The sequence below is a fragment of the Cottoperca gobio genome, chromosome 4, assembly GCF_900634415.1.
Source record: "Cottoperca gobio chromosome 4, fCotGob3.1, whole genome shotgun sequence".
In the NCBI taxonomy this organism is placed as follows: domain Eukaryota; kingdom Metazoa; phylum Chordata; class Actinopteri; order Perciformes; family Bovichtidae; genus Cottoperca; species Cottoperca gobio.
Genome location: NC_041358.1, coordinates 18,761,423 through 18,773,730, shown reverse-complemented (window position 1 = coordinate 18,773,730; position 12,308 = coordinate 18,761,423). Strand labels below are relative to the sequence as shown.

Sequence of the window (12,308 nt, the reverse complement as noted above, 5' to 3'; positions counted from 1 at the left end):
TTTTAAAATGTTTAATAAATATTTTTAACTGAAACTGTAGCAATTTTGTTTTCGTATTAATGTTCAATCTGATAGCACAAAATGATCAAATATTGTGTTCAGTACATGGCAACAGCAGCTGATTAAAGTTTGATAAAAACTAAATTTGTCTCATGAAAAAATGGATTTAACACTGTTACGCTCCTTTTGGCGCCAAGCCCTCATTATGTCATTGTCTTATCTCCCATCCCGTCCTTGTCTCCCTCCAGATGGCAGTGTGGATGCAGAAAGGAGCATTGTAACAGACTTGGTTAGCCAGATGGACCCCCAGGGGAAGAGGACCATCTTTGTCCTGACCAAGGTGGACTTGGCTGAAAAGAATCTGGCCAGTCCGAACAGAGTAAGAGAACTGTCGCAAAAATCCAATACAACAAAAATGTTGCTTTATATATAAAGGAATGTACTGACTTTTGGTGCTTGGGCACTTATTCACTTATTTCATCACAATTATTGGTGGATAAAGTGTCAGCCCCTGTGAGTGAAGCTATATACAGCTGCTCCACTAGAGGGCGCTCATGACTTTTATTCTGACTCGATGGTCCGTCAATGAGTTTATGTTGGGGAAGCTTGTACAAAGTGGACTGACGTGAGAATTTGAGTTCTTTTTTTTTTTTTTTTACATTTTCTCTTTCAGATCCAGCAAATAGTGGAAGGAAAGCTGTTTCCCATGAAGGCCCTGGGCTACTTTGCAGTGGTGACAGGAAAAGGTAACCACTTCTACGAAGTAATCCATCATGCTGCATTCAATTTGACATTATTTAATGAGGACTTTCAGGTCATGATCACGTCTGAATTCACTAACTTGCTTTAATTATGATACCCTTTGCAGTAACCATGGAGCTGGTTTGAGCTTCTTATGGTTTTCAAACATATTTTCTTTTCCATGGAAGTTTTTTGCCATGTATAAGCTGAGTTATGTAGCATTTCTACTGCGATCACAAACATTTAGATATTAGTATTATTCCCTATGAAAGCCAACATTAACTGAATTGTAATTTACTCACAACTTGTTCTGCTGTCTTGTGTTTTGCAGGGAGCAGTAGTGAAAGCATCGACTCCATTAAAGACTATGAGGAAGACTTCTTCCAGAACTCCAGATTACTAAAGCAAGTTGCATGTGATTCACCGAACATTAATGCTTCATCAAATGAATGAATTAAAATCTGACCATGAATATCTATGCAACTAGGGACGGCATGCTTAAGGCCCACCAGGTGACCACGAAGAACTTGAGTCTGGCCGTCTCTGACTGCTTCTGGAAGATGGTGAGGGAGTCTGTTGAGCAGCAGGCTGATGTCTTCAAAGGTATGACTGCACTTGCACCACTAACCTTCCTCCCAGGGAGGGTTGACTGATTTTAAATGCCTTGTTATTTGTGGCGTTGAGTGAATGTTTATACCAAATGCCTTTTACAGTCCCAGGCACGTTTTTAATAGTGTGAATGGACATGGTAGGATTTGATCCATTAACTGTACAGGGAACAGGTGCTACTTCTCCTCCTCCTCCTCCTCTCCCACCTCCCTGTATTGACCTTACTCAGCCCACCCTGCCACACTTTTCCACTCTCAGTGCTGCTTTCCAATTGCAATTAGTCTAGACAATCTGAAGCCCAATGCTAACAGCACAGGAGATTTATGGCCGTGAGACCGCAGTTCCCATAGGCCCATTGTGTGGCGTATCGATCCATATCCCATTAAATCACACACAGCCGTCCTCCGTCCTCCATGCTTGGCGCCACCGTGGCCCCACAAACCAGCAATTAGCCTAATCTCCACTGTGGATAGGGAGCTGTGGAGAGGGACAGCAGACTTGGTGTGTGTGTGTGTGTGTGTGTGTGTGTGTGAAGAGAACTAACACTCTGACTTTTGATAAAGAGTGTGTGATTGACCCCATCCCTTCTCCTCCTAAGGGACCAGTTAAGGGAGTGAGTGTGCAAAGTCCTCACCCACTTTTATTAAAGGATAGGCACCATTTGCAGTCTGAAAGCTGCCTTTATATCATCCCAAGTTAAAACAAAGCCGACCCTGTCCCTGTATGGTCATTGCCTGTTGACTATAGAGAATTACTGTTTGATGGAGTTTAACATCAAAGGGGAAAAAGCAATAGAAACATGGGAGAGATAAGTTTCGTCCAGGCATGTGAATGAGCACGTATCAAGGTAGATTTATTTAGACCGGTTCAGATTTAAGGATGAAACCATTAATGTTCAATTAAAATCTTACTTGTATCAAATGAAAAGTAAGAGATTGTTCATCCTGATGTTGAAAAAGGTTTGTTAAAATCGAATATTAATTTTCACTGTCCCTCCTCACCCAGCATCTCGCTTCAACCTGGAGACAGAGTGGAAGAACAAGTACCCTCGTCTGAGAGAGCTGGACAGGGTGAGAAACACAAACAGCAAGTGCCCCTAAATGTCACATTTACATACTTTAATAGAGGCTTTACAAAAGCCGAAGTAAGGGTAGGGGGGGGGAGTGGTAACTCATTGGTGGCCCCGTTTGGAAAAACTAAGGATTTGTGTCAAGATAATCACAAAAGTTAATGAATCAACCGCTGCACACCGTATCACAGTAATGACACAGAAGCTGCTTTGTGTTCTTGCAGAACGAACTCTTCGAAAAAGCCAAAAATGAAATCTTGGATGAAGTCATTAGTTTAAGTCAAGTGACCCCACAACACTGGTAAGTTAATGATGAGCTAATATAGAGTATATTATTTCTGGTTGCTATCTTGTTAATTAGCTGTTTATTTTGAATACGGGTAAAAGTCTTGAGTAATACAAAAGCTTAGGTTAAAACTGATTTTCTTTTTGTATTTAATATATATACATGTAAATACTTTTAGCAGCACAAACATTTTAAGCTGTTGTTAGCTTAAAAAAAGAGAGTAGAGGGCAAGATGTCTTTTTTAAATGTTCATTTTTATTTTGTGTGAAGACTTCTAGCATTGGGAAAATGGATAGTCATTTTACTAATGTTGTTATTACTTAGATATTATTTTATCCACTCTAGGTAGGATATTGATCTTAATGAGAAGCGCCCTTATAAGGACTGAATTGTGTAAAACTTAGTCTTTGCTTAAAGGTTATTAGATCATGTATTTGCTTTGCTCCAGCACTCAACCAGACATGAGTGGAAAGCTATTTTTAGAGCAAATTGCAGGTCTCTATCACTGAGTCTAGTTATCTGTGCATGAATATATAGTTATACCTCAGCCCCAATGAGGAAATCCTTGCTAAATGAGATGTAGGCCTGGTGTAGCTTTCCCCTGTGTGCGTGCCATCGGTTTCCCTGATCAATACTCTGATAAATGGCCCATGGATGGGAACAGGGGTGGCCCTGTTAACCAGCCAGCAGCCAGCTAGCACTATTGGAGATAGCGCTTATTGACAGTGAGGAGTGCTTGCCTGAACAAAAGGGGAGCCTAATGAAATATGAGCGTGCGTTTATGATAAATGAGAGAGGCACAGCACTGGTCCGGTCTCAGGAGGACTTTGGTGGGGTTTTGTTCCATTGTCACGTTGCCCTGGAGAGAGAGCGAGAGTGTGGAGGCTGTTAGCTGCTAACAGGGTCAGACTGGACCTGTATTGGAATCTACAGTCAAGTGCAATTGCAGCACTGACTACACAAGTGAAAGCAGCTCAGCCCTGAACGATCCCTCTTCACTCATTGTTTTCTTACCCCATCGGGTCACTTAACGGAACTGGGCTGGACACCTGGAAGCAACTTTGTTACAAACACTCTCGCTCGTTAGATCCATCTTAAATCTAAATCAGAAAATAATGGAGGGAAAAAAAGTTTCATGCGTCTACTCTGTATGGTCGAAGCACCTTCAGCAATGTCACCAGAATCACAACAGCTAGACGTGCTTATCAAAAGATATCTTCTTACTCAAAGTTGGCATGACTTATTCTTTATTTCCTCTCCCAGGGAGTCCATCCTGCAGAAGAAGATGTGGGAACGTGTTTCCACACATGTGATTGAGAACATCTACCTGCCTGCTGCCCAAACGATGGACTCTGGTACCTTTAACACCACCGTAGACATCAAGCTTAAGCAGTGGACCGACAAGCAGCTTCCACACAAAGCACTGGAGGTAACAGTCTTTATACAACAAAGTTGACCCTCTGCAGATATGAGGACATTTCTAAACATAACTTAGTTTATGAGTTGGTTCCTGTTGTGTTTTTTTCAGAAATAAATTATTATAGTGAAAGATTTAGCATTTTACTGATATTCAAATTCTATAATTTAGCATCGTAAGTTACTCTGTGTTCTCTACTACGTGTATTTGGTTCAACTACTGTGCCACAGATTGCAGAAATGTAATGCATATTCAATCACGCAATGCCCTTGTGGTGATATGAACCGCTTCCTTTCCCTTCTATACTTGGCCTCCCGTTAGGTTGCCTGGGAGACCCTGCAGGAAGAGTTTGCCCGCTTTATGGCTGAATACAAAGGCAAAGACCAGGACGACATTTTTGACAAGTTGAAGGAGGCTGTGAAGGACGAGAGCATCAAGAGGCACAAGTGGAATGAGAGGGCCATGGACAGCCTGGTAAACACACCGTAAATCCACTCACCCTGGGTGCAAGGTTACAGAGAGCACACGCACCAGTTGATTTAAACCCTTTCTGAACCAGACCCAATTTCATTATCATGTGCACTGAATATAAAAACCAATTGATGCTAACATGTGGCACATCTGGTTCAGGACTTAATATCAAACTCTAACTATATGTTCTATCACGAGACGACGTCTTTCAACTCCTACTTTGACTATATCGACATGCAATATTCTCAACAACAAAAGACAAGTCTAATATGTATTTTAAAGAATAATAATTTAAACAAATTCTCTCGGCGATTAAATATTATAGAATGCAGCAGTTTCTTCTACTGTGCTGCACGTGGCATATCACGACTACAGCTGCAGCACACAATGAGCACAGTCAGGAGGACTAACTAACTAACTAACTAACTAACTTACTTAAGTTAAAGTTAACAATGACAACAACAGGGCTTGGGAGAAAGAAATTATGTGAAGTGTTGGCTAGACTAGATTTATTGAAATGTTTAATATAATCTGATGACTGTAAAAGACAAAAATGACATGTTTTCATTGGCTAAAACTTTACTAAAATTGTGATGTTCTTTGACTAAGATAAGACTTTTAGTCAACTTTAACTTGACTACGAAAAAAACAAACAGGATGATGTTGACTAAATATGATAAAAAAACTAATAAGGACATTTGACACAGGACTACGACTACATGAAAAAATAACTGACAAAATTAACACTACTTTTTGTTTCTTGCCGTCTGTTTGTTTGTGTGTGTGTGTGTGTGTGTGTCAGAGGGTAATCCAGCACAATGCGCTTGAAGACCGCTCCATCACAGACAAGCCCCAGTGGGATGCAGCCATCCAGTTCATGGAGGAAACCCTGCAGTCACGCCTCAGAGACAGTATGTTACTCATGATGGCCTCATACAGTGTCACTTACCCAGTACTAGACTCCCTTCCCTAGTCTTAACCATGGGATAAGTAGATCTATAGATCAATCGATTAAGTATGGCTCTAACACAGTTGCAACAAAGATGCATCAGTGAGTAGATGGGTGAAGTATCAGCCAACGGTCAGGGCCTTCTCCACCTGGCTACCCCTCTTTGTTCAAACCTTTGCCGGTCAGATCCATTTTACATTACAGAACAAATTCTTACAATTTGGAGTAAATCGTTAAATAAGGCACAGACACACATATTAGGAAGAGGACAGCTTGTGGGAAGGGCTCATGCTTCTGTGATATATTGTCTGCTCTGGTAGTCCACAGTTAGAGCTTTGTTTCTGTGGCGCCATGAATGCTTATACATATGATCTCATGGTTGTGGATAGAAGAGTCTACTACTGAAAGTAGCATACTCACAACATATATGTCATCATCTTTTTGTATGCGTTTTCTCTTTTCATCTATTCTCTTCTTGTAGCGGAGTCAGTAATCAAAGATATGGTGGGTCCAGGCTGGAGGCAGAGATGGATGAACTGGACGAATCGGACACCGGATCAGGTCAGAGTTCGAGGGGTTTCTCCAAATTCCTGGGTATAACTGAGCTGTTTTTTAGACGCACCACAAAGACTTTAAAGTGGTAGGATCATAAGACACTTGTTAGACTGGTATAATACCAGTTATAAAATGGGTATCTCAAATCAAGCTATCTGGTTTGTTCATGGCTGTGATATAAAGTTAGACGATGACGTCTAATTCCTTTGCCCTTTAAGTATCACTCCGCGTCTGGGGAAAGAATGTTAGAAAAATGTGTTGTCATTGTTGCTAAGCGACAGGGTCACAGGGAGATCATCACAGAGAACAGGTTACAGATACAAAGTAGCAAAGTTATAAGACCAAAACCTGCTATGAAATGGAAACATGTTGGTAGACTTCGACCTCCTGAGTGGCCTTACTATGGAGGAGTGGATTGAACAGTGCACATCTCCAAAGAAAACAAATCCACCTGCTAAATGACATACTTGCACTGTACCTAAAGTCTAAGAGCTTAATAGGAGCACAGAATTCATTAAATAATCCTCTACATCTCAACATCCATTTGGCCACCATGAGGACAGTGCTCACTTCCGTTTCTTTGACCTTGCAGCACATTCGTAATGAAACAAAAAATGAGCTGGAGCGCTTGCTGAAGCTACACGATGAGCACACAGCCTACTTGGCCAATGACGAGGTCACCACAGTCAGGAAAAATCTGGAGGGACGAGCGGTTGAAGTGGACCCTGTGCTGGTGAGATCAACATTTTTAGACATGTTATAAATACTTAGAATAGTGAAAATGCTCCGTGTTATTTCTTAGTTTATTATAATTTTTGAAAATTGTTCTTTGATCATTTAAAACGCAAGCTTGCTCTTTTTCAGCTGTAGCCCCCTTTCATTATGCTTACCATTCATGAATTGCTGAATGACTTATCTCCTTATCTGTTCAGATTAAGGATACGTGGCATCAGCTGTATCGCCGACACTTCTTGCAGAAGGCTCTGTCTCACTGTAACCTCTGCAAGAGAGGTTTCTACTACTACCAGAGACACTTTGTTGACTCCGAGGTAAGGAGACACAATGAGTTGTCTTTCCCCCCCCCACTTTATTCTCAGATATATTTAAGGTCCATGTGCGAAAAGCTAAACTGCCTGCTTTTTATTTGTATTTTTTTCCAGTTGGAGTGCAATGATGTGGTTCTGTTCTGGAGGATCCAGAGGATGCTGGTCATCACAGGCAACACTCTTCGACAGCAGCTCACCAACACTGAGGGTAAGGATTGGGGATTCTTTAAATGTGGGGATCATTTAAGGGGGAAAAAAAGGGGGAGAATATGGATTATTTATTATAGATAGATAGATAGGATAGATATACATCTCAAACTCTCTGCCAATATTTATTTTCTCTCACAACCAATTTTAATGATCATAAAATGTGTCGATCATATAATTCAACAATGGAGAGAAACATCTGATGCATTGTTGATGCATATTGCTTAAATATTGATTGGAATGCTTTTTGTGTCTGTGTTTCCCCCCCTCCCCCTCTGATCGTCTTCTCAGTGCGCCGATTAGAGAAAAATGTGAAGGAGGTTCTGGATGACTTCGGGGAAGACTTGGAGAAGAAGACCCACCTCATCACTGGCCGCCGAGTCCAGCTGGCTGAGGATCTCAGTAAGACACGCAAAGACTTAAAGCAGAATAATATTATTTGTTAATAAGTTAAATAAAAACACAAGCATACACTTGAGCAAGGAGGCAGTTTCTCACTGTCAGCTTTTCCTATTGGTTGTTGCAAGGGATCATTCAAGTGATTTAGATTTTCCCAAACTACTAGACCCCAGTGCATCTCATACACTTTCTTGCCATACTTGTAGTATGTTTGGTAAATGGTTCCTTTTTATAGAAAATCTTGAAGTTGTCAGTAGGTGGCAGTAGTGCTAAAGGAAATGGTATTGACCAGTCTGATATAGCTGTATTTAGTTAAAGCATCAAAGCTGATGCAGTGCAGGCAAGTTAAAACTGACTTGGGTGTCAACTGGCAATTTTCCTTTGTGCGCCTCTTTTTAAGGGGGATTCACTGTTGCTGTTATCTCAGACACCTAGTAAAAATTCTTCATATAATAAGCAGTAATGCTGCCACATTGTAAACAGGGTTGTGTACACTGGTATGCACTGCTCTCGTGAGGTGTTGGATCGGTGTAAAAATGTGGAACTGTTTGTCGTTTTATGGTCCCCGCCTATAATTAAGCCAAAACACGCAGTGTTCATCCCCATATGTGGGTATTGCTAATGTATGGTGGTCCCATGATGAGAATAATCGCTACACATATACTTGAGAAACCTGTTCATGAGGAAATCCCTCGTAGACAGAAATATGTGTTTTTACTATATATTTGGATTCTTTAGTGGGATGAGTGAGTGAGTGAGAGTGAGTGTGTGTCTGTCTGATCAGTAGCAGCAGTGTGCTGGCTGTCAGGTCGAGCCACCAGCCCAGCTCTCTGTTAACACTGCTGATTTTAAAAGCAGCACAAGTGCCCACACGCCTAAAAGATGAGCCCAGACTTGCCCTCTGTCTCTGTGTGTCCATCAGACTTTCTTTCTGACATACATTCACATCAGAGCTCACTCTCACTATTATTTATTCAGCGACAATGTATAGATTATAATCACATCCTCTTTGATTTTTTTTATTCAGCCACATACAATTTAAAAACACATCTCTCTAATGAACTAGAAGCCTCAGGTGTTCCTGCTGACTTCCAAAATCAGATATCCACCAATTTGAATGATCGATTTCAAGAAAGAAAGAGCCTGCTAAAGTTATGTCAGATTAGGGTTCAGGTTTTTAGAAGAAAAATAATAGTGAAATCATTCGGGGGTATTTTTTCAGACGCTCTCGGAAAATATTGTATCGCAGTTGTTAAAAGAAAATAAATTGTAATTTGGAAAATCCTTGTGTTTTCGAAGGTCGTGCACACAATGTTGCAAATGCCTGGCGTGCTTATTTGTTGCGTGTTTGGTCGGGATGCGGCTTCTATGAGTCAGACCACCAGTATGGCTCTGGTCTCAGTTTAAGCCTGGCGTTAATGGTAACCAGAGACGGATGGAGAAGATTTCTTTGTTTTTGGCATCACCAACTTACCCCTCTGGTTGTTGACTATTAGTCATGTCTTGGACTGTGCCATCAGTGACATGAACAGACCTGCACATATTGTTCTTTGTTTCCATGGATGTGTAAATCTGGATTTATCTACAGGGGGCTGATTGAAGTACACTGCTAGTTAGCACCCCCTGACAGAAGTTGTTGGGAGTGCTACACGTGAACATTTCTTGCTTAATCTTTCCCTGCTGGTTTGGGAATCAAGCCATTAACCCTGTGTGGAGAAGCTGTTAAAGCAGATGACCAATCGTCTCTTTCCCCCCCCCGACCATGATATGTGGTAAACTTGTGTTTCTTGTGTGCAAGAAAATGATTAAAAAGTATTTAGGCGTGTACATAGTGCTAGTAGAATGACACTGTGCACATTTACTATTTATGCACCGTAGGTAAGTTTTGAAAGACTTTTCTTGGGGGTGGGCCCTACATATCTGCTAATTTTTACCTGTCGGCTTTTTGAAGGCTCATATTAACAGCTAGTACAAAGAGGGTTGAGTCGTCTCCTGCTTTGTTCTTATTCAGCAAAAACCTCGCTAAGCAAAGTCTGTATTCACAAAGCAGCATGCGAGGCTTGCTGCCTTTCTGTACTCTCTGCATGACACACGCACACCTAATCATAGTTCCCGTCACCACAAAAGCACACACACTGGCCAGCATAATTTACACACACCTACCTCAAAGTATAGGTTACACACACACCACTATTCTCTCATTTACACCAACAAATGGTAAAAACCCCTTTTTAATGCTTGCATGAGCTAAATGTTAGAGATTAAAGAACATTGTAAATGTCTTGAAAACACTAAATATATATCATTAAAATTATGATTAATGAATGTGTAATTTTTTTTTTGAAAACATTAGCATTTAAAAGTCGGTCTATCTCAACGGCATCTACAATACTTTTTGCAGGAAACGAAACAGATTTTTGCCAGTGAAGATTTTCCTTGTTTTAATGAGTTTTACATGAACGAGTGTGAGTGCCTTGTTAACAAGAGGGAACAATGTAGATCTCCGGTTTTACCCTTTTAGAAAAATCAACACTCAAGTCTGTCTGTATTGGAATTGGCTATCGTAATCTTGTCTCACTTACTTTTTGTTTCTTTAATGATTTGCGTCGTAACACCACTAGGATGAATCACTTCAGTCAAGATTGACTCTTTTCTGTCAACTTTACATTTGTATTTTTTAAACTTTTCATTGTTTTTTCTCAATCAGCAATAGTCACTTGATTTCAATCTAGAATCCAATTTCACATGAAATAAATAAAGCGCTTAGAACGTGTTTGAATTACAGTTTTTGCAACTTCCATGTGTCCTGACCTTATGACTTGTACATCAGCTAAATTTCTGATTCTGGCAATGTGGTGACAGGATTCAGTTAGCGGTGTTCTGCCCTCTGGTCCTGAAAAATCTCATCCTGCTGTTTCCTGCTGCCAGATATTCTTGGCATCTATATAAAGAATCTAATTGAATGTTTGAAGCTCCAGTAACACCCATCAAACATTAACCCTTTAAGAGCGTGCTACATTTATTTAAACTCTTGCGCGTGCAAACAATCTCTATTGTTTCCCGTCTTCATATGGACTTCCTGACTGCTGATGGGGGACTCGCGTTGTAAAGGCCCACAAATGAATGACGCAAGACCTAAACTGGTTGGTCAATCTGTGTGTGTTTGGTTGACCAAGATTCAGTTATCGCCTTGACAAAACACACACACACACCTTCATTGACTTTTCCCTCCGCTACTACCAGTGAAAACACACATGTCCATATCATGTACGAACAGGATACAAACTGTATTGTGTATTCAAGTAGACAAACATGCAAACACACACATTTCACCAAGCATACCTATACAGTACAGACACAGTCAAACAACACGGAGGGAGAAACAGAAAAGAGTTACAAACTCAGGGGACCGTTTTCCATTCCTGCTCCAGTGGAGTCAGGATTTCTGTGATGCCAGCCAAGGGGAGAACACACACACACACAAACACACACACACACACACACACACACACACACACACACACACACACACACACTCACACTCCACACGTGCTGTCAGGAATGCCCAGACCTGCCTGGCTTTGCAAATCCTATAAGACAACTCGATCCCAAAATGTTCCGAAGTCTTCAGTCACTGATAGATGTGGGAATGTGGTTGGAAGTGCAGAAACACACCTGTGCATGCACACAATAACCTCGAGCGCATGGGCTCCTGATGTCCAGCATAGGAACATTGTAAACTTTGCTCTCTCGTAAATCTCAGTTTTTCATTTTCACTTTCGCAATTCCATTGTTTGTGCCACAGAGAAAGTGTTTAGGTCCTGCCTCTGCATCAATACAAGCAGCCAAGAGTTAGAGGGTCAGAGCCACAGCTCGTGTTTTTGACGATAAGAACTATTGTACAATGGTTGCGTGATGTAAAAGTGTTAGGAAATTAAACAAGAGCTTAAGAAAATATGTAAATAAGTCTAGCAATGCTAAAACTAACCTAACCACTCTGGGCGCCCTGGTCCTCTGGGGGTTTAAGGCGCTGAACCACAACCTTCCTGGTTCGTGTTGGGCTGGGGACATTTGTTGCATGTTATTCCCCAGGTCTCTCTCCCCTCATTTCCCGTCTGTCTCTGTCTACTCTCCAGGAGCTGCATGAAAATGCACCGAGAAATACTAAAATACATCCAACACCTCTCATTTTCTTGTAACTCATACCTGCAATATACTCTGCAAATATGCCTCTCAGCATTCCTATATCAGTAAGCCCTAATTTTATGGTTATGGCAGATTTTTCTTTCCCTTCTACCAAGAAAATGTACGTGTCAGAGTTTCAGCTTTGTCAATCTGTCCGGTTGAGTTAGTGGGTGAGTGGAGGATCTGGGTCATTAGCTGTCTGACACTTTGCACAGACGTTTCTGTGTAATAAAGCCTAGACCCGTGTGTGTGGGCGTGGGTATATGGGTCCATCAGTCTAGACTGAACCGCATGGCTGATGGGCTGACTCAGTGACATGCCTCAAAGTGAGCTTCTGAGGTTTTGAACAAAGAAAGTTCATCCCTAAAAGTTGT

At 41.2% G+C, this 12,308-nt stretch overlaps 1 protein-coding gene across 4 annotated transcripts in view; it reads left to right on the top strand.

The window, feature by feature from the left end:
* opa1 (OPA1 mitochondrial dynamin like GTPase) overlaps positions 1-12,308 on the top strand; it is a 36,950-nt gene that overhangs the window by 12,442 nt on the left and 12,200 nt on the right. For all 4 annotated transcript variants that reach the window (XM_029429330.1, XM_029429328.1, XM_029429329.1 and 1 more), the window contains 14 exons: positions 249-379; positions 674-746; positions 1,073-1,145; positions 1,229-1,344; positions 2,356-2,420; positions 2,644-2,720; positions 3,969-4,134; positions 4,444-4,596; positions 5,396-5,504; positions 6,024-6,103; positions 6,690-6,830; positions 7,030-7,146; positions 7,258-7,351; positions 7,642-7,752. In XM_029429330.1, the coding sequence (XP_029285190.1) occupies positions 249-379; positions 674-746; positions 1,073-1,145; positions 1,229-1,344; positions 2,356-2,420; positions 2,644-2,720; positions 3,969-4,134; positions 4,444-4,596; positions 5,396-5,504; positions 6,024-6,103; positions 6,690-6,830; positions 7,030-7,146; positions 7,258-7,351; positions 7,642-7,752 (1,506 nt within the window). The remainder of the gene's footprint in view (positions 1-248; positions 380-673; positions 747-1,072; positions 1,146-1,228; positions 1,345-2,355; positions 2,421-2,643; positions 2,721-3,968; positions 4,135-4,443; positions 4,597-5,395; positions 5,505-6,023; positions 6,104-6,689; positions 6,831-7,029; positions 7,147-7,257; positions 7,352-7,641; positions 7,753-12,308) is intronic.